General features: G+C 35.0%; 1 protein-coding gene across 1 annotated transcript; it reads left to right on the plus strand.

The window, feature by feature from the left end:
• The first annotated feature begins 2,873 nt into the window (after nucleotides 1-2,873).
• On the plus strand, nucleotides 2,874-21,182 carry LOC122056697 (diacylglycerol O-acyltransferase 1-2-like). The gene is made up of 16 exons (XM_042618771.1): nucleotides 2,874-3,289; nucleotides 4,965-5,045; nucleotides 5,447-5,520; nucleotides 5,594-5,669; nucleotides 6,889-6,956; nucleotides 8,276-8,399; nucleotides 14,190-14,288; nucleotides 14,890-14,991; nucleotides 15,070-15,206; nucleotides 16,148-16,229; nucleotides 16,366-16,386; nucleotides 16,769-16,831; nucleotides 18,846-18,893; nucleotides 19,490-19,552; nucleotides 20,653-20,706; nucleotides 20,849-21,182. Exons 1-16 carry the CDS (start codon nucleotides 2,939-2,941, stop codon nucleotides 20,948-20,950), a joined length of 1,545 nt encoding a protein of 514 aa, XP_042474705.1. The 5' UTR covers nucleotides 2,874-2,938; the 3' UTR covers nucleotides 20,951-21,182.
• The last annotated feature ends 1,187 nt before the right edge of the window (nucleotides 21,183-22,369 follow it).

Genomic DNA, 22,369 nt, shown 5'->3' on the forward strand with positions numbered 1-22,369 from the left:
AGTAAGAAAATTTTATTTAAATCGAAGGGTTTAAATGTGGGCACTACTATGTAATATCCGTGGGCGAGGGCGGCGACGCGATGATGTGACAATGGCAATTCTAGACGATAGCTATCAGTGTGGGCGAAGAGTTTGAGGGTGAACAAAAGTGAATCCTAGAAGATTATAGTTTAGGGAAATAGAAATAGGGAAAAACTCGTTTATTCTCTTTTTTAGGGGGCACCTTTATAAAAAAAAAATTATAATATTTTAAAATTTATAATTATATCTTTTAAATTTTTTTCTAATGAATATATTTTATTAGCTTTTACTAACAAATATATATATAGTTTTTTTTTACAAAAAAGGGGCCCCGCCAGAGGTGGGGCCCTATGCGCTGGCCCACCTTGACAACCCTTAGGCCGGCTTTGCTTTCAGGTGCCTCGACCAGGACTATAAATACATTCCTGATCCCCAAAGCTAACAACAACACTTGAAATCAATTATATTTGAGTTTAGGTTTGTAATTATGAGTTTTGACTGCTGTAAGAGGCTTCTCCGCATGAAGGAGACTTTAGTGGACTTTCAACGTCTTAGATTAGCAATCTTCTGATTGCAAACCAAGTAAACCTCGGTGTCTCTTTCTCTCTTTAATTAGTTGTTTAAATTCTGTTTATGCAAGTGTTAGTTTTAATCAATTTGTAAAGATCGAGAAGGGTGCTCATTTTTTGTGTATGACAATTCATCCGCTTTTGTCGACCTCTAAGGGACCAACATAGGATGCCTAGATTAATAAAAAAAAATAGAGATTTTTTTTTGGGGAAAAAAAATGGACACCCCAACTTATTCAAATCATCAAAAGGACTTTTTTTCAAAAGGAAAAATAATAATCAAAATGATACCTCATCAGTTATTTTATTCCTAAAATACCCCTTATTCAAGTATTGTTGTAGCAGCATAGCTGCTATAACACGTATTTAGAATTTAGCATTTAAATTTATTAAAGTGAAATGAATAATTTTCATGTTGTAACAACTATGAAGTAGTTGTTATACATTTATAGCAACTATCGATAATTGATATATATTTGTAGCAGTTATCAATAGCTGTTATAATATGTAAAATCTACTCTGTAATTGCTATAATATATTTAGAATTTAGAGTTTGTCATTTAATTTTATTAAAGTAAAATGAATATCTTTTTATGTTATAATAGCTATCGAGTAGTTTATACACTTATAGCTAAATCTTAAATTTCAAATATTGAATTCTAAATTTTAAACTTTAAACACTAGTATATCAAACTATTTTTTACCAATTTAAAATAGTTGTAAGAATCTACTAGGTAACCATTGTAACACTACAACAGAGTATTAGGTGTTACACAGTGTGACACCTAGTTGTAGCTGTTATAATAATATTAGAAATAAAAAAACAACATTATAACGGTAGCTCAATATTTTCTAGTTATATCAACTATTGGTAACTATTACCACAACATTTGAATAAAGAATATTATAGAAAAAAAATCTGATGAGACATTGTTTTCTTTAAAAAAAGCATCTATTTGATTTGTTTGTTTACTTTAGGATGAACCTTTTAATTTTACCCTTTATTTTTTATGTAAAACATACAATCAACCTCAACCTTGAGTACTAAGTGAAGTGATTGATCCAAGTCAAGTGATAGAGTAGTGACATAACTTCTTAATTTATCGTACTTTTACCTTTGATCGAATTAATAGATGATTGATCATCCACTACAAATACTTTTTAATTTTTCCTAATAATTAAATCAATCAATCTAAAATTAATCAATATCAACTATAAAAAATAACTTGCATCCTATATACAGTCCATAACAAACTTTGACATGTTTTAAAACAAAAGGTTAATATTATATATCTTTTAATTTGTATTATTTTTCAGTTTTATAATTAAATTGACATCTAAGTAGCAAGAGTAAAAGAACTGACATATTTGGGTAAATTTCAAATTTCAAGTGGATGTAAAAATAATTTAATTATATAAATTTAATAATGAAACGCATTAAATGAATGTTCATTGATGTATTGATTGAAATTTATTGAACCTACCTGAAATTTAAAAGTTGTTGCTAAACTTTTACGACATGGGCAATTAATCGCCACTTCAGTGTTTCGTAATATTTTATAATTAAATTTATTTCGTCTCAACGTTTAATTCATTTTTTAAACGGCATTTTCTCATAAAGTTCATTCTAATTTTAGAATTTTTCAAAAGCGCACTTGGCTGACGGCCTCCTTGCCGTGGCGATCCTTGGACTAGGAACCGCTTGGTCACGCGGCCGCTAGCCAAACAGGCAACAGCCTAGCCGCATGATCTCTATAGCCACACGTTGGGGGAATGCCATATTTATTTATTTAATAAGAAAGGTATTTTGTAAAAGAATATACCTCTTAGGAAATGTGATTACGGTGCACCTTTTAAAAAAGTTCGACCAGATGCGAGAAATGTCCTAAATACTCTTATTATATTAAAATATTTATCAATTTAATTAAAATGACCTAAAAATTATAAGAGTTCTAACTTGTTAAAATAAATCCACTCAACTTAATCAAAATTATTATATATAAAATACTCTTTTATTAATTTGATTACAATTATTTAAATTTAATTTAAAATTACCTCGACTTATTAAAAATAAGTCAAAACAATTGTCCAAATTATGATAGTAATAAAAGTGCAAATCTTACGAATGAAATATCTTATTTTCTTATATTTTATAGAGGTAAAGTGCTATTTTTTCTGAACTAGAGGGTGAAAAAAATAAAAAGGAATTGTGAGGGAGTAAAATGAAAAATTGGAAGTTTGACTCGGAAGTAATAAACTACGGTGCTAGACTGCAGATCCCTCTGCACGACCGCCTTTGAACAGAGCGGAGCCGTGTGCGAGCAAGCTCATCCTGCTGTCCGCCGACGATGTCCAGCCGATCTCCGCCATTTTCCTCCCCCCTCCTTCGCCGGAGACATTCCTCCGCCATCGAAGCTGCGCCAGACCCCCCCGTGAAGACGAGCTCGGGGGAATCGAGCGTCGACAGCAGCTCCGATGGGGACGTGAGCCACCGGATCGGAGGAGGAGATGAACGAGAGGACGAGGAGGATATGGAGCCGATGGATTCTCAGGGAAAAGAGCACGCGGAGGGAGTTGGGAGGAGCGAGGGTTACGAAAACAGTGGAGGGGTGCCAGCCATGTTCTCGTACCGGGCATCGGCTCCAGCGCACCGAAGAATCAAGGAAAGCGCTTTAAGCTCCGCTGCCATATTCAAGCAGGTATGTAACCATTTGTGGATTTCTCTGCCATAAAGTCGGCGGCAGCTTCCGACAAAGTCTAAAACACAAGATCAAACGGCATCGTATTTCTTTAAGATGTTTCGGTTGAGTAATTTAGTTTTTGTTTTTCATTATATAGTTTGATTGCATGCAATTGAAGCATACACTGTACGAACTAATCTGTCTAGATTCTTGAGTTTGGATTACCAGTCGCTGTAGACCCGCCCTCACTTGTCGTTCATTATCGTGAATTTATTTATCCACTTATTTTTTTCTCTTGAGTTGATTATCTAGCACAGTGATACTCACACGCAAGGTTTTAAAACAAAAAAAAACTTAGCAGCTGATATGTAGTTGACACATTGTATAGCGCATATGGTTGCTCATCATACCAACGATATTATCATGAGTACTGATTTTGCTCACAGCAATTTCACCAGAAGTAATGATATGACCACGAAATGATACAGAACATCAATGTGTGTTGTTCTCTCACGAAACATTTGATTTTTAGTGAGGAAAATAATACTGTGACTATCACATAAAACTTGATAATTTTCAAGTCTTCATTGAGTTCACCAAATAATGACTTCAACTAAATGCCTTCCTTACAGGTGTCAGTAATAGCCTGAATTCAGCCCAGACAAATATTTGAAAATTTGTTGAACTTCTCTAATTTTCCTTATCAGGATTTTTCATATATTTACTAATTGCATTGGCTGTATATGATAAATTTAGATGTGAACAAATTATACTGTACATGAGAGATCCCACTGCACTAGAAAATTAAACGGGGAGAAAGCAGATGAAAGGAGTTGCTAAGGGAGTACTAAAAGGATTGACATTCTGCATATTGAAGTTGCAAAGAACTTTCTCAATGTACGCTTTCTGACTTAGACACAATATACCAACTTTTCTCTCTCTCAAAAATCTCCATGCCAAGTATCTTCTTTGGTGCTTCCAAATCTTTCATCTCAAACTCATTGTTGCACTTTGACCTTTTCTATCTCTATTCTTGCTAGTCCAAATACCCATATCCCATAGACTTTAACAAAGTATGACATTCTAAATACTGGTATTTATGAACAGAAATGAATAGTAAAACATGTACTACAAGAAACAGACAGTCTTCTATTGGTCTTTTGTTGTGATATATCCAGGAGATATCTTTTTAGTCAGTTCCTTGTGACATCAATTTAGGAAACTTAATTACTCTCCTTTAGCTCATGTCAGTTATTTCAATATATGTAGTTGAAATGGCATGATCAAGAAATTTTGGTAACTATTACATCCTTCTTCCTTGCTGGGTAACGTAAAGAATATCCATATCCAGAGTTTGTATAATGTATTACCTATCCAATTCAGCCATATGATGTTTTACTTTATGGTCTGATGACTCTAATCCCCCTGGTTTACTTTTAATTTCAATGTCAAAGTCCCTATTTGTTATAGACAGTCCTATTATCAGCATTCTTCCATGGGAACGAGTTGTAAATAGCCCCAACACTTATATTGCATAATTGTCATACTCTCTCATCTTGTTAATAAGTTGAATTGCTTTTACTATAAAATTTCTGGATCTGGAAATAGGTTCTGTTCCTTTCTAGCAGTTTGATGTTTTTTTTTTTTTAGTTGTTATCCTTTTTTTGTCATTCAAACTTCTTTCTTATGTTAGAGCCATGCTGGTCTTCTTAACCTGTGTATAGTAGTGCTGATTGCAGTCAATGGGAGGCTTATCATCGAAAACTTGATGAAGGTTGGTTCATTCTTGTTCCTATTCCAAATTTGAACTTTAAATTACTCCTCTCTCCTGTTAGCCTTCAAATGGCTGTAAAATTCACAAGAATGAAATAGATTGATATTTACAACTTGGATCTTGTTGTTTGTGTTTGTTTTTTTTGTGTGAATACTTGCACTATCACAACCCAAATGGGTCCTGACCATAATACTGGGAGAGAATCCACTTGCCACCATGACAATTCCACTGGCATCACCACCTGTGTTGGCCATTTGTCTATGTGATATTTACAATCACAATCTTGTCGTGTGTCTTCATAATTACCATCTTGTTGTTTGTCTTTGTCTTTTTGCGGTACAAATGCTAGCACAATGTGCAGGAGTAATATATAGATAACTTGATGATGTTGTCTTTTGCAGTATGGTCTACTTATAAGGGCTGGGTTTTGGTTCAGTTCAAAATCATTGAGAGATTGGCCACTTTTGATGTGCTGGTAATTTTTTTATGATGTTGCCTCTAATTCCTAGCACAATTGTGCATTCTACCTGACATCTTCATATTGCCAGCCTTACACTGGCTCTTTTTCCTCTTGGTGCGTTCTTGGTTGAAAAGATGGCATGGAGGAAGTTTATTTCTGCACCAGTAAGTAGGTTCTTAATCTACTTATATCTTAACCATTTTTTATTTGCATCAACTACTAGATTCTTTAGAAACCAAAGTTTCTGTGGTGTAGTTTTGAGCCAGGAAGTTAATTCAGACAAGTGCCCATTTTATTAGCATCAACAACTACTTCTTCATGTACAAAAGTTTGCATTGTATTATTTCCTCTAAGTTATATGGTTTACATTGCCCTATAAATTTGATTAATAATAGTAGATTACATGGGATAATGTGTGCTTAGTACTTGAAGTATTGGCGGAATAATCTAGGTTTTCTTGTTGTCTACGCATAGCACTATACTAATGTTTTTTTTTTGTCCAGCTGTGTTATCTTAATTGTATTGCATGAGAACTTTTGGAGTACTGAACTTTCAGTACTTGGCAGTATTTAATCTCCAAGACCCTTTTTATATGCTTCTATGCTCTGGTATTTGTATGCCATTTTCTTCATGAAGTAATAAGCAATAACAAGACTATGTAGATATGGATGCAAATTCTAATCGGAATAATTAGTTTGAGTCGATGGGTAGAATTTTATTCTCATGAAAGTCCAATGCCACACTTTTTTTCATCTAATTTCGAGCCAACTAAGCAATAGATTACTTGGGCAGTGTGGGTTAAATTATAGTGCTAGATGATTCATGACCACATGATTATAGGAAAGTGAAGTTTCATCTTACATTGGAGGCTTAATATCTGCAGCTTTAGAGTGTCAAACAAAGTACACAGGTTGAAGGATGCAATTTCCACGATGGGTGGTTTAGGCATTGACAAATCCTATGTGCTTGGGTTCTGATCAAGGAGTTATACTTCTATGCACCTGAGTTCTGATCAAGGATAAAATATTTTTTTTATATGTTTTGGTGAAAACAGGTCCATATTTGACAGTGCTCATTTGGGTGATACCACGCAGGACTTGTATAATGCATTAATACTTAATAATTTTTGACAGTGTTCATTTGCATAACATAGATACCACATGGGACTTGTATAATGCAACAATAGTTTTTTGTAGTCTAGGTCCAAGATCAGTAGCTTTGTGTATTGTAGGCTCTAATTCCTTGATTCTTCACTCTGCTTTTCGTTGCACTTTCTAAAGTTGGACTTTTTAAAGTTATTTTCTCCGCTAGGTTCCATCTGGTTGTTTATTATGCATTCCTTTGCATAGTTTTGTGCCACTTATCCTCTTTGATTATATGCAGCTAGTGATCACTCTTCATCTGATGATTACGACGTCTGCCATTTTCTATCCAGTTTTTGTAATTCTTAGGTAAGCGTTCTCTAGTCATGCTGTTTCTTGTTTAGTGATTACTTAGGGTTGCAATTCAATTTCAATGGTTGCGGTATAAAGTCGATGAATCACTGGTTTAGACATTCTGCAATCTACACAACTCTAACTGAAATTCCTCTAGGACTATGGATAACATGCTAAAAATATAATTATCCTGATTTTCTTTTACACATATTATCCAAACAAAACATAATCATTATATATTTTTTAGTCATCCAATGTGTAGTCAATTGCATTATGACAACAACATTACAAATACCATAATGCTTATGATGTAGAACATAAATGTTAGAATAGGATTGCTTGATGCCAAAGCCTAAAGGGGAGTTAGATACCTGTCCCATGATTCACCATCAAAATATTTGAATCCCACTTTGTAACCACTAGATGCAAGGAGGAAATAACATAATAGGATTTTCTCACCAGAAAACTCTACCCAGAAGGGTTCGATATTCATTAAGGCTGACAATTCTGTAAAGGATAATGAAACTAACCTTTAATTATACTGGAGACTGATGGCCTTTTTACAGAGCTAGAAGTTATATTATGCCATGAAGGAGAGGTAGAAGTTTTTAATTCATTTCCCATTTTTTTCTCTAATTTAAATAATTCCTAATAGTTGAGTACAAATTAGTTTGGACAAATACATTGGGGATATTTTTGATGCATTGCATCATTTAGATGGTTCTTATCTCCATTTGGATATTTTGTAGGGAGTGTTATTTTCTGAGATCCAAAATTTATTGCTAAACAACTTGAATTATTTACAAACAATTCAATTTGGAATTCAAAATTTAAAATTTGAATCTTATTCTAATCTGTGCCATCAATACTTAAGAGGCTACTGATTCTCTTCTCTGGGAGGAAACGTTCTTGATATTAGATATTCCCAAAAAAGGTGTGGCAAATCTAATTTATGATAAGAATGCAAGCTCCATGTTTCTTTTACACATTGAATATAATTTGCAAGCTAATCTTATTGTTGAAAATTGAAATCAAAATTTCCTGATGTTGCTTCAATATAACTTACAACCTCATGCTTCCAGTAGGTTCTGATACATAATTCTTAAATAATGTTCAGAAATATTCTTGTTTTTAAAGAATAGTTCCCTTAACATTTCATAAATAGTATCTTGTTCTCTTTAGATTGTGGACATATTTATATTCTGGAAAAATTTCAGACAATTGCCATTAGATTCATTGTTGTAGATTAAATAATCATATAATTCTGCCCAATTTTATTGTATAAAGTTCTCTATCAAATGCTTTTTAAGTTACTGAAGCAAATGTGTTTTCAGGTGTGATTCTGCAGTTTTATCTGGCTTCTTGTTAATGTTCATCGCCAGTATTGTATGGTTGAAGCTTGTGTCATATGCACATACAAATTATGATATACGGATGCTTTCTAGATCAGTTGATAAGGTAATCTATCTTTTTTCAGCTTAAAACGGCAACTAGGAAATTCAGTTGTTGAGCTACCGTGATAGTACTTTTATTTTAAATTGCATTTGATTTTGAATTTTGTTATCAAGTAGCACTATCTACTTTGTGTTGGGGTTACAAGGTTGCAAACATAGTCCCACATTGAAAACACATAGGAAAGATCATGAGTTTATAAGAGAAAAGATATCTCCATTGGTATGAGGCCTTTTGGGTAGAGCCCAAGAGTAAAACCATGAGGGCTTAGGCCCAAAGTGGACAATATCATACTATTGTGGAGATATCTAAATTCTTTTCGATCCTACAATTGGTATTAGAGCCCGGGCTGTCAGAAGGTTTAACTGCCTATGTTGTTAGAGGCGCGAGGCGCATCGAGGCGCAAAGGGGCTACTAGAGCCCGAGGCGCGCGCCTCTTGAACATGAGGTTGATGACTACTAAACTATTGACACACTATTAATATTCCACACACATCAATATCAAATATGACAAGCAAAGCAACACCATAATAAAATTAATAAAAGTTTCAACTTTCTAATTTAAACTAACAAAGTTCATCAAAACAAGAATAATAAGTCAAATTAATCATCAAGCTCAAGATCATCCTCATTGTATTCTTCTTCTTCTTTATCTTCATCTTCTTCAAATTCAATTTCTTCTTCTTGTTCTTCTTCATCTATAAGTCTTAGAGATGAGTGTCTCATAGAGGAAGATGTATTTCCCTTCTCAACTTGTTTAGGCCTAGCATGTGAACTAGAGGTCATGGATGCAATATTTTTTCCTCTAGTACAATATTCAGGCTTTTCAGCTCCACTAGCCCTAGCAACGACATCCCATGTTAAGTCATCACCTTCAAAAACCAACTCATCTTCTTCATTATCACTTTCTCCATCCATTCTACCCATCAACCATTCATTACTATCATCAATATCTGTCAAAGAGATGGGGTCAATCTTATCACGTGCATCATACCGAAGTTTTAAGGCACGATTATATTTCACAAATACCAAATCATTTAAGCGTTGCTGAGCTAGCCTATTCCTTTTTTTGCTGTGAATCTACAAAATGTTAAAAATTATAATAAGTATAATAAAATAGCAAAGAATATTTTCTACTTATAAAAGTAACACACTAATAGTATTAAACATTTATATTTATTATATACCTGCTCAAATACACTCCAATTGCGCTCACAACCAGAAGCACTACAAGTGAGGCTAAGCACTTTAATAGCAAACTTTTGCAATTCTGGGGTATTTGCTCCATATCATTCCTACCATTCTGCTGGAGATAATGCTCTTCTATGTCTAATTGCCACATTCCTCCCAAATAACCCTCTTGCTTTTCGATATATAGAGAGCTGGGTAGTGATTTTATCTTGCTCGGCAGCGCTTGAAACCAATCTCTCCATAGTTTCAAACAAACTATTCACCACTTCTCCACAGATATTTGAATCTGTGTATGAATAAAAATATTCTGGATTCAAATAATGTCCTGTAGCATGTAGAGGCCGATGAAGTTGACATTCCCATCTCGCATCAATGATCTCAAACACTTCTTTGTATTTCTCTTCTTTCTCCTTAAAGGCCTTCATAATTGTTTCTTTTGCCCTATCCATAGCCTCATAAATATAGCCCATTGCAGGTTTTCTTTCGCCATCAACTAGTCTTAGAACACGGACTAAAGGGCCATATATCTTTAAAATATGCACAATACTGCTCCAAAATCTAAGTGTCATGATGATTTTAGCTACCTTCTTCCCTGCTGCTTCTTTTGCCCATTTACTCTCTGTCCAATCCTTTGAAATGAACTTTTTTCTTAAATTTTACTTCTGTAGGTGCATCCTTTCAAGCGTGAGAAAAGCAGTAGCAAATCTTATGACACCTGCCCGACAAAGCTCTTTTTGTCTTGTGAATTGCCTCAACATATTTACCATGCCGGGGCGAACATAAATGTAAGCATTCACACTCATTGCCTTTTTCAATGTTGCTTTAAAATCAGACATTTTCCCAATATCTTCTAAGATCAAGTCGACGCAGTGAGCAACACAAGGAGTCCAATACAAGTGTGACCTTTTTGCTTCTAATAATTTTCCTACAAAAGAAGTTAGAAAAATAGATAAGTTTAACATATATAAGAAAAAACATATTGATAAGAAAAAATTATATAGATTCTTACCAGCAAGCACATTGTTACTTGCACTATCCGTAACAACTTGAACAACATTTACTTCTCCTACACGCTCCACAAATCGATCAAGCAACTGAAATATTTTCTTTCCAGTCTTTGCATAATCAGAAGCATCAACCGATTCGATGAAAATGGAACCTTTAGGAGAATTCACTAAAAAATTAATCAATGTTCTCTGCCTTTTGTCTGTCCACCCATCTGCCATCAAACTACAACCATACTTGGCCCATTCTGTTTCACATGACTTAATGTAATCATTTGTCACACTATCAACAACCTTTTTTTAGAAAACGAACCCGCACCTCATGATAACTAGGTCCTTTTAGACCTATACCATATTGGCCAACCAAGTCCAACATTCTTTTGAAGCTTGAATAGTTAACGACATTAAAAGGAATTGTCGCATCATACATCCACTTAGTTATGACCATACAAGCTTTTTCCCTCAATTCTTTTTTGTATGCCTCATTTATCGTAGTTTGTCTTTCTTTACCCTTTATACTTTCAACATTTTTTTTTGTACATTAGGAGCAAAATACGTATCCATTGGACCTATTTGTCTGGGCCTTTTTTGCATATTCACTGATCTAGAACTTGTACTTGTACTTATAGGCGACACAACTTTAGCTCCAATATCATCCATATCAATATCATCACCAAGAGGGTCTATATCCTCAAAGTCCAATGTCGCAAGTTTAGAAAGATTACTTTTCTCTATGAAATTTTTAATTTCTTCACGTACATGAGATAGACATTTTTTGCAAGTCGTAGTATTTCAAAACCCCCCAACAAGATATTGTTTTGTATGATAGATACCCCCTTTTGTAACTTTTTGACAAAAGTTACAAATTAAATCATTTTTATTATCCGGATTAACTCTTTGAAAATAATTCCATCCCGGATCTTTTGATATATATATTGGAGTATCACTACTACCTTCCATAATAATTGAACAAGAAAATAATCTGAAAAATTAAATATAAAATAAAATCAATATGGTACCAGCAATAAAAAAGCACTGTACAGTCTGCTACCAGCAATAGCAAAATAGTAAAAAACAAAAAGCAAAGCAAGACAAACAAAAATGAAAAAATAGTAAAAAAATGAAATATTGGACAGCAGCACCAATACGAACTAATAAAAGTGGAAAAACAATACCAAAAAATCCAAAACCGGATAGCAGTAGGAAGCAAAAACACAACCTGCAAAATTAAAAAACAAGAAACCAAAACAAAACAAAATCGGACAGCAGCACAGCAGAACACGAACTGGACAGTAGCACAGCAAAGCAGAACATGAACTGGACAGCAGCACAGCAAAGCAGAAACGAACTGGACAGCAGCACAGCAAAGCAGAACACGAACTGGATAGCAGCATAGCAAAGAAAAGAAGATACAAAACTGCAGAAGAAAAGAAGATACAGAAACGAAGAAGAAAAAGAAACGAAGAGAAGAAGCGAAGAGAAGAAGAGAAGAAGAAGATGATAACAAACGAAAAGAAGAAGAAGAGACGAAGAAGACGAAGTGAAGAACAGAAAAAGTAGGAAAAAGGAAGGAAAACATACTTGGGTTTCTTCCTCAGCGATGGCGCGACGGCGATGGCGCGACAGCGATGGCGACGACGGATGAAAAAGGGTAGGGATGTAAACGAGCCGAATCGAGCCGAACCAAGCCGAACAGTATTAGGCTCAAGCTCGGCTCGTTTAAGTTATATTCGGGCTCGAGCTCGGCTCGATCTCGAATCGAGCTTTTATCACAAGGCTCGAGCTCGGCTCGTTTTAGAATTATCAAGCTCGCGAACAGTTCGAGCTCGGCTCGTTATTAGCTTGATTATCAAAGTTAATGAGCCTAACTCGTTAAGCGAGCTCGGGCTCGTTTTCGGGCTCGTTTAGAGCTCTTTTTGGCTCGTTTTAGAGCTCATTTTTTTAGCTCATTTTAAAGCTCGTTTTTTTGGCTCGTTTTAGAGCTCGGTTTAAGGCTCGTTTTAAAGCTCGTTTTAAGGCTCATTTTTTTGGCTCGCGAGCCTATAAACGAACATGTTCGCGAGCTCATGAGCCGAATATCCTTAAGCTCGAGCTCGGCTCGATAAAACTGCCGAGCTCGAAATCGAGCTCGAGCTCGAAATCGAGCTCGAGCTCGACTCGATAAAACTGTCGAGCTCGAAATCGAGCTCGGCTCGATAAAATAAACGAACGAACTCGAACGAGTTTTTTACCGAATCGAGCTCCGAATAGCTCGCGAACCGTTTGGTTCATTTACATCCCTAAAAAAGGGTTCAGGTTTCTTCCTCCCTTCCTGCGTTCTCTTCCTCCCTTCCTGCGTTTTCTTCTCCTGTTTCCCGTGCCCTAATTCCAAACAACGTTGATTTGGAATGTTTTTTTGGTTTTAAATCCATATCTGTTCACGATCGATCACGGTGCCTCGATCACGCCTCGATCGCACCTTCGTTGAGGTGCAAAGGCGCATGAGGCGCGCCTGGCGAACAGCTCCCGCCTCGCGTGGGAAGAGGCGTTCTTCCTAGCGCCTCGTGCACCTAGCGCCCTGGGCGCGCCTCGTGCGCGCCTTTAACAACACAGTTAACCACCGACTGTGCACAAAGCTATGGTCTGATTGAGCCATGTAGGTACAATATTGACCTTGAACAAAGAAAGTGGAGGCTCCTATGTTTGGATCAAGAGGACCAGACGCCAGGCAAGAAGTCCTAGTTGCGGCGGCTAGGCAAGGAAGACTTGGTGGGCGTGGGAAGCCTATGGTCCTTTGTTTTGGGGGGGGGGATTGTTGGGGTTGCAATGTTGCAAACATAGTCCCACATTGAAAACACATAGGAAAGATCATGAGTTTATAAGAGAAAAGATATCTCCATTGGTATGAGGCCTTTTGAGTAGAGCCCAAGAGCAAAACCATGAGGGCTTAGGCCCAAAGTGGACAATATCATACGATTGTGGTGATATCTAAATTCTTTTCGATCCTACACTTTGTTCTTGTAAAACAATGCCTGAAACATTGAATTATGATCCTGGTTGAGAACTTGATTTGAGAGCAATGATGCATATTGGTGCCTTGATAGCTTTGGTTGTTCTCATAAAATACAACCATTGATTTGGTGCACAGTTGGCATCACCAGTGGTTTTTCTGGTAATACACCAAAAACATTTAGTGGGATTTTAGACATTTATGGCACTATTGAGAGCTTAAGGGGGAATAATTTGACGCATACCTTATATTAGGAATTGGATTGGTATCTGATGTCTGAAGCCTCAATTGGACCAATCAATGTTGTAGATTTATTGGACCGAGGTGCAACCTTTTTTATTTTTTTTTTTCACTTGGTTCTTTTACATTGTGGATGTTTTTTTTATGAAGTCTGTGCTTTTATGGGTGAAGTTTGTCTAATCTGTATAGAGGCACTGCTTTATACAGTTTCTTTTCATTTCTGCAGAGGCAAAACTCAGTGATTTTCTCTCTCTCTCTCTCTTTTTTTTTTCCAACTTGTAACTTCTTTTAATTGCTTGTGTGTGATGGCATTTTGGCTCAACTAGTTAACATTTTTGCTATTCATCTGACAATTTGTCTCTTTATCTTTAGGAGGGCGTGTCTTCTAATTTTTCAAGTCTCAATGCTGAGGAAGGTGTTAGCTTGAAACAGATAGTATATTTTATGGTTGCTCCAACACTTTGCTTCCAGGTATTTTTATTGGCCATTCATTAATGAATGCCAAAGAGCTAATTTCCCCTCGTGGTGCAGTAGAATTTCAACTTTTCACTTTTCAAAATACCTCGTGTCAAGAACTGGATGCATGTGTTAAAAATGCACACCCAGAAAAGGGATTCATACCACTGATTGAATTATTCAAAAAACCTTTTCTGGTTATGGGAAATACAAAAACAAATTCGTTTGCCTTACAAATTTCAAGTGTGCTGCATTTGCCCCCTCTCAAATTTTAGATAAACAAGTTTCCATCTTGAGAGTTGGAGTAATGGTCTCAGTTTGCAGTAAATGCTGATATCATGCAATATGAAAATTTTCTGCTTTACTTCCTAATGATGACAATACCTGCATTGTTTCAGCAAATAGTTTAGAGTAGCTGTCCTGCTTTGGTTGATTCTTCAATGCATACAACTTAAAAGGATTTCCTTGTGCATTTTTTCATGGATTCTACTTATGATTTTCTCTTTACTTGCTTAATTTCATTTACTTTTGGTCCTCCATGGCTCCATCCCGGTGGAATCTTTTTGTTGAAATCATTTTTTTTGTTGATGTTTCATATGATTCTCATATTGTGCAGCAAAGCTATCCTCGTACCATGTCCATTAGAAAGGGTTGGGTGATGGGTCAACTTATTAAGTGGATGATTTGTACAGGTTTGATGGGCTTTATCATCGAACAAGTAAGTACCCATTTTATCACTGGATTCAGGTTGCTAATACTTGCTATTACCTGACTTTTTTCTCTCTCTCTCTTGCAGTACATAAATCCACTTGTCAAGAATTCTCAACACCCCTTAAAAGGGAATTTTCTTTATGCCATTGAGAGAGTCTTGAAGTTGTCAATTCCAACTTTATATGTGTGGCTTTGTATGTTTTATGGATTTTTCCATCTATGGTAAGTCATCAACATTAGTTCATTTAAGTGATTCTAGGGGTTGGTTTTAAAGTGCCATTAAATACTACCATTTTTTACTTTCCAAGAAGAAAAGTCTAGCAAGGAAAAAAATCAAATTGTAGAAATGGAAAAGATGGAAAAAAAAAATTCTTCTTTGTGAAAATGTTTTCATTTCATTAGGTGCCACCTGTTTTTATTATTTAATAATTTATTGAATACCAGTAAGAGAATGCTTATTTTAAGTTTTTGGCAAATTCATTCTTAAGTTGTCTTTTACAATAAAGAATATTTTGGAACTCATCAAATGAATGCTCCATTTTGATTTCTATAAAAAATGTGCCTCATGAATGCCCATTATACTCATTTTATCTGAAAATGAACAGCACTAGTCACTTTTGCCGGTTTGAGGTAAAATTCATTCTAATTTTTCCTGTAGCTTTAGACACCTTAATTAAGCAAGCAAAATTTCCATGTACATCTGAATTTGTCAGACTAACAGAAGTTAACATTTTCAATGAAATTGTTCATTTTTGTTAATTTGGAACAAAACATTTCCTAACTCCATCTATGAATCAAACAATTTGGAATGTGAGCATTTGCATACATTTTCACTGAAATTAGAAATATTTTTACCTCAAACTGGTAAAAGTGAATAGAAATAGTTCACTTTTAATTTGAATGATCTTTACCTCAAACTGGCAACAGTGAAATTATTCACTTTTGAATATATCAAGATAAAGAGGGAGAGGCATCTGATACACATATTAGAGGTGGTGGAATATGATAATAATAAAATAGTGGCATTTTTTGATGGTTATGAAAATAAAGAGCACCATTTTTATTTTTTTCCACCAAATACTTCAACAACAACAACAACAACCAAGCCTCCAACAAAGATGAATATTTATTTCAAGAACTAAAGAATTTTCTTCTTTTTTCAGGTTAAATATTCTGGCTGAGCTCCTTCGATTTGGTGATCGTGAGTTTTACAAAGATTGGTGGAATGCTAAAACAGTTGAAGAGGTAGGAGAAAGTTAAAGAGGGTCATCCTTTTTTTCCAAATGGTTCAGTCCTTTTTAGACAATAGAAGTAAATTAGTCTCGGCAATCTTTGACTGGTTTCTTCTTTTTTGTGCATGACTTCATCGGACCTACACCAGTATTGGAGAATGTGGAACATGGTATCTTCTTTGCTTGATCTCCCTAAGTCTATGCATGATGACTGAAAGGGACACTATTTTATATAAAATTCTTTGATCCTCTGTTGGTTCTCGGTAGTTCACAGTTCATGTTAGATGAGCATTGTTTTGCATTTCAAGAGTGTTAATTGCTCTTCATTTTGTTTTGGCACATTTTGAGGTTTTTTTTTAAAGTTACACACTTGAAGGTTCACACAATGCAATTTTGAGATTACTGCTGCTACCATTGCATATTCTACTTTATAGTGTGCTCTGAGAATTCTTGTTTTTGTATTGTTTTTTTTTTTTTTACTTCCATGAAGTATAATTATCATAAGACTTTAAAGGGAAATGTTTTCTAGATCATGCATTTTGTCTCTTACAGCCTGTCCATAAATGGATCATACGCCATGTGTACTTTCCTTGCTTGCGAAATGGCATGTCAAAGGTAATGTTTCTATTCTTTGCTAAATATGATATGCCTCTTTTGTTATACTTAAGCTTGTTTAACATTTAGAAATTCCATAGAAATTTCACCAAATGGTTTTTTTTTTGTGTGTGAATCTTTTGCTTATGCTTTTCTTATTGACTTAATACAAGACCTGAATTTACATGGTACGTTTTGGATTTAGAGTACTAATAGGGTTTTATGGTGGTGTTAGTCTCTTCTCGCTATTTTTGGTTTAGGGTCTTTACATTATGCATACAATTATTCCTTATCATGCAATACAATATTTTCTTTCTCTAATTTTCTTACAGTACCAGAGCCCTTTAGAAGGGGTTTAGTTCCCCTAGGGGGAGGCCAGCCTTATGACCTCCACTCATCCAATCCATCTTCCTCTCCTGCTGTAACTTTCTGTCGATCCATCTTCATCTCTTGCTGTGATTCCCATCTCTCCATAAGAATTTTGCCTGTGCCACCTGATTTCCCTTGAACACGTTCATGGATGCCCTCAACCTGCGTGCTTCTTGCAGCTGCTGCTCCAGCGAATCATTATGAACATCTACATGAGCCATCTGCGTTCTACTTGCATCTACTGCTCTAGCGAGTCCTCCATCGTGAACTTTTACATGGGCCACCACCTCTTTGCTAGCAGCTCCAACATATGAAAGCTTGGATTGGATTCACCTTCATCATCTTTTCTGCACGTGACTCAAGGATCCCAGCAACTCATGCACGTGGAAGGACCTGATGATTAGAATCACACCATGCTGACACCCACCATCCATTCCTAATTTTCGGAGCTCATGCCCAGTGATGCTGATTGGTGAAGGAATGGCTTACTTATCTCATCCACTCAAGCACGAACTTGAAGCCCATACTTGTATCTTTCCAAGGTTTGCATCAAATGAAGGAATGGGGTCGCATGCTATTCAGGTTTCACATGGATTGAATTGTCTTAGGAAGCACAGCTGGAAAGGAATATCTGCTATAAATCTACCTCTTCCTCTGCTAGCCATGTAAATCCAACCTCTATTCTTCTTCTTTTTTTTTTTTGTGTCAAAGGGGAGTCCTTGGCCATTTGTTTTCCTTTAGCTACTTATAGCAGAGTCTATTTTTGCTCATTTGGTTCCTTCTTGTAGCACATCCAATTGTATCTTATTTATGTGCTGCATATCCGCCACCTAATATCTAGTGAAGATCTCAATAAATAAAATGCCCTATACTCATTTTGCTACATTTAGCTAATGGTCAAATTTTGTTAGCCATCTTTCCTCCAGGACCCCTTGAGTGATTCATTACTTTTTCCCATCTATTTATTACGCATTGATGCCATTGTCGATTTAGGGAAAAATGCATTCTAAAGGTTAGTTCCTGAGACCCCTTTGTATTCTGGTTCCACTTCATCCCTTTGTCTCTTTATCATCTCTCTCTTTCTCAGTATGTTAATTATCTATGCTCTAGTTTGAAGGGGATTGTTAAAGATATCGAGTTATTTTAGTATTGATAGGGTAATTGATTGAGTTGGTATACTCTCACATTGGTATTTGTCTTTTATATATAGCTTCTAATGGTTGTCTTCTGAATATATACAATACATCTACTTTCCACAAAATTTTCAATATGCATCCTTAAGAAAAGTATGCTTATCATTAGTAATGTGAACCATCTTTGAGTAACTTTTCCCCCCTTTGTTCTCTATTACTGTTCCTTTATTTCTTTCATGTAGTTCTTCAATGAAGAAAAAATAAATAAATACTCCCTGCAATAAGGATGGTAGGTTGTATTTTGTCCAGAAATGCCAGATGACAGAAATATCAAATCTACACTGTGCATGACTGACTCATACCTTGTAAAGGAATTGTAACATAAAGACTGAATATATAATATTTAGAACAACATCCTCTCTTTACTATAGTGTTTTATGTTTTACAATCTGTGAATTACAAAATGTTTTCTTGGGGCCTCAAGTCCTTTGCAGCTATTGGTTTTCTTATCTTTTCTTAATATTTTATTGCAGGGAGTTGCTATTTTGATTTCCTTCTTTGTTTCTGCCATATTCCATGAGGTATTCTATTTACTAATATTGCTACGTGTTGACATGTGAATTTCTGCTCCAGAAGTTGTTTCTGGATATCATGTTTTATTGACAACTGTGGAACATCCTATCAAAGGAACGTTTCAACTTTGTGTAATGGTGACCATTTGTTCTAGTTTGTTGCAACCTTAGTTCAGGATTTCATGATACAAGGGGTTGTCAATTCATGGCATGTAGGATAGATGAAAATTGGATTGACCATGCTAAGATCAATAGGCAGAATTTGGCACCCTGAATGAGTATCATATAGTAAGTCAAAATGGACTTGCATGTTAGTCTTTAGTTTATTTCTCTCAATAATTGTGTTTAAGCTAGCTTTTTGTGATTCTGTTAATTCTCTCACATTACTTTTTAATCTTACTTTGGGATGTGTTTTTTAAATGGTGATTGTAATTTTGTCCATAACTATATTGTCTCAAAGTTTCAAATTTGATTAGCTTCTTCTTTTTTTTCCCCAACTCATTATCTGCTTCACAAAATTCATGTTCATTACTGTTCCATGCGATATATTCTAACATTAGGCAGCCGTTTCTGCCACATGTTCTATAACAATTCCATGTTCACAGCTGTGCGTCGCCGTTCCATGCCACATATTCAAGTTGTGGGCATTTTTAGGGATATTGTTGCAGGTATATGTCGGTACTATCAATCGAAACTTCTCAAACTTGCTTTACTCCTAAGTGCTTTTTATATTTGTCAGGCATTAATATTGTAATTTGGTATATCATAGTGCGACTAAAATAGGCATGGTTAATTGCCCAAATTGAATGGTGGGTAAAAATGGGCACTTGCCCCTTTAGGTTCAAAGGTGAACCTCCACCCTATTAAGACAAAAGGAGAAAAAGAAAGAGACAAAACTGTGACAGTTCCATTAGTTCATGCATGGTCTGGAAGATTCTTCAAAAATTTTCAATTTTCCACCAGTTAATATTATGTGATTCAGACATGAATACTTGGCTACAAAGTGTACAAGTAACAATTATAATATTAGGCTTTATATTCTGAATGGTCCTTTTCGAAACAAAATCATCTTCAATGCCTTAATTAACATTGTTTCTTTTTCACAAACTTCATTCCTTCACATCAATTTCAGCAATTGGTTTGCACTAGAAGATATCTTCATACCCTATGCAAAGTTTTTTTAGTGTGGTCGAGCATATAACACATCGTGAGGCGCAGTTGATCACTTTGTTGATGATTTTTTTTTTTCTGTGCAAAACTGAACTATCTTGCAGAATTGCATCAGCCACATATTTTAGTTGTAGATACTGCTTCAAGTTGCACTGGGGATATTTTCTCACAAAAATGCATTCAGAGCACTTTTAAAGCTTCATATTTTTCTTGATCCTTTCATCTTCATATTAGTACAGTTGTATGCTAAGCTATAATTATTTCAAACTACATGGATTATATGGTTGCGGCTAAAGGAGAAAAATGGGAGGATACAATGTGTCGAAAATCCTCGTCTAAGATCTTCATACTAGTTATCCTTTGTTCATGCAAGAAAGCATACCTTCCATCACACGGGATGGATACTGGAGGATAACTTATCTCACTCACGAGTCGTTACAATATAACTCTTTCTATATTATATCGATCAGTTACTATCCTTACCTCATCAAAGATGCCCAATCGAATATGTTTATCATTTAATCCAACTAAATAATCATTAACATGCTACTTGAAGATGGATCCTCATCTAGCCTGAATGCTCTGTTTGTCTTGACAGATTCCGTTGGTCATCCTGACAAACTACCTCCAGAATAAATTCAGAAATTCCATGGTAATCTGTCTCTCCTTTATGATATTAGAAGAAAACCTTCATTTACTTTTTTTTTCCTTTTTTTATTATCATTTATGATTATGATTTTGCAAAGAATGAGATGATCCAATACTGATCGACTCTACGTTACTACGCTCTCCAGGTTGGGAACATGATCTTTTGGTTTTTCTTCTGCATTCTCGGACAGCCAATGTGTATACTCTTGTACTACCACGATGTGATGAACAGGAAGATGAGGGATTGATCACTCTACCATGTTTACCTTTTTAAAATGTAAAGGATGCAAAAACATAGCACACTTACCCATCGGAACAAGCTTACTGATCGGAGCTTGTTCTGAGGTCGATCCTACAGTGAAGAAGACACCACCTCCGGAGATCTTTGTAGAAGGGATTACAGAAGAATTTGCACTTGCACTCTATATGTTGTGGATGAATGATTCAACTAAAAAAGGTTTGACTTTAAAATCCTCCTAAGCCTGGAATCAAGCTACATGCCATTCCTAGTTGATCCATAATTTAGTGTGTTCCATTTATCCATGGTCCACTATAGGGTTTGTTTAACTTCCATTCCACAAACCACATGATTCATCATTTGGATTCTCTTTTACATGTTATGGATCATGAAAGGTGGAGCCACACTTGCATTTCCAACTCTTAGGCTCACAGTTAGCATAGTGTAATTGATTCATTGCAGCAAAACTGTAATTGATTCATGTTTGACTAGAGCCGAGCAATGTTTGAGTAGAGTGGAACAATCGGTTAAAAATTAAATTGATTAAATCTAAATTAAATTAATTGAATTTATTTTGGACAAACTGATCAAATTTTATCTCAAAAATTAAATAAATCAAATCAATAAAAAATTAATTAATTAGGTAATTAACGGACTGCTATTGAATGGAATTGGGAATTGATGATTTTAATGGATTCTTTTAAAACTGATTTAGATATAATAGTCAGTCGCAAGTGGTAAAAGGTGAAATCATTAATCAATTTAGATTCTTTTCAGTGGGCAAATGAGGGTGGGGAAGATGTTTTTTTTTTAAATTTTGATATTTTAGGAAAAAAAAATGCTCTTTCGCTATTTAATGAAAACAACATGAATAATTAGTTAAAAAATAAAATAAAACAAAATAAGCGTTGGATAACCAGAATTGTAAAAACTAAACTAGAAATTAAATCAGAAAAGCATTGGATAATTATAATCATAAAAATTAAAGAAAAAGGGCTGATTTTATTTATCAAATTACATATTAATTTGAGAACTAACCCAAGCTAACGGGGTTGGACTTACCCTAATTAATAACAAAATTTTATTAAGAAAAATCATATCTATACATAAACCAATACAAATATTTCTAATTTGCAACTTTTAAAAATATTAATCAAACAGAAGTTTATAATTTTTTATCTTATTATTCATTTTTTTGAAAATCCGACAGTAAATGTATTATTAATGGATCCTAATCGCAAAAATAATCTCTTGCATTAAAATTGCATATAATAAATCCGATCCCATTCTTCCTGGGACCTCGCATTTACAAAAATTTCATACCCCGAACAGCCTTTTTATTTATTATTTTATTAAAATTGTAAAAACAACAATTTTATCCAAGTTTTAAAAATTTACGAGAGAATAAGAAAGTCCATCTTTACAAAAT

The sequence above is a fragment of the Zingiber officinale genome, chromosome 3B, assembly GCF_018446385.1.
Source record: "Zingiber officinale cultivar Zhangliang chromosome 3B, Zo_v1.1, whole genome shotgun sequence".
Taxonomy (NCBI): domain Eukaryota; kingdom Viridiplantae; phylum Streptophyta; class Magnoliopsida; order Zingiberales; family Zingiberaceae; genus Zingiber; species Zingiber officinale.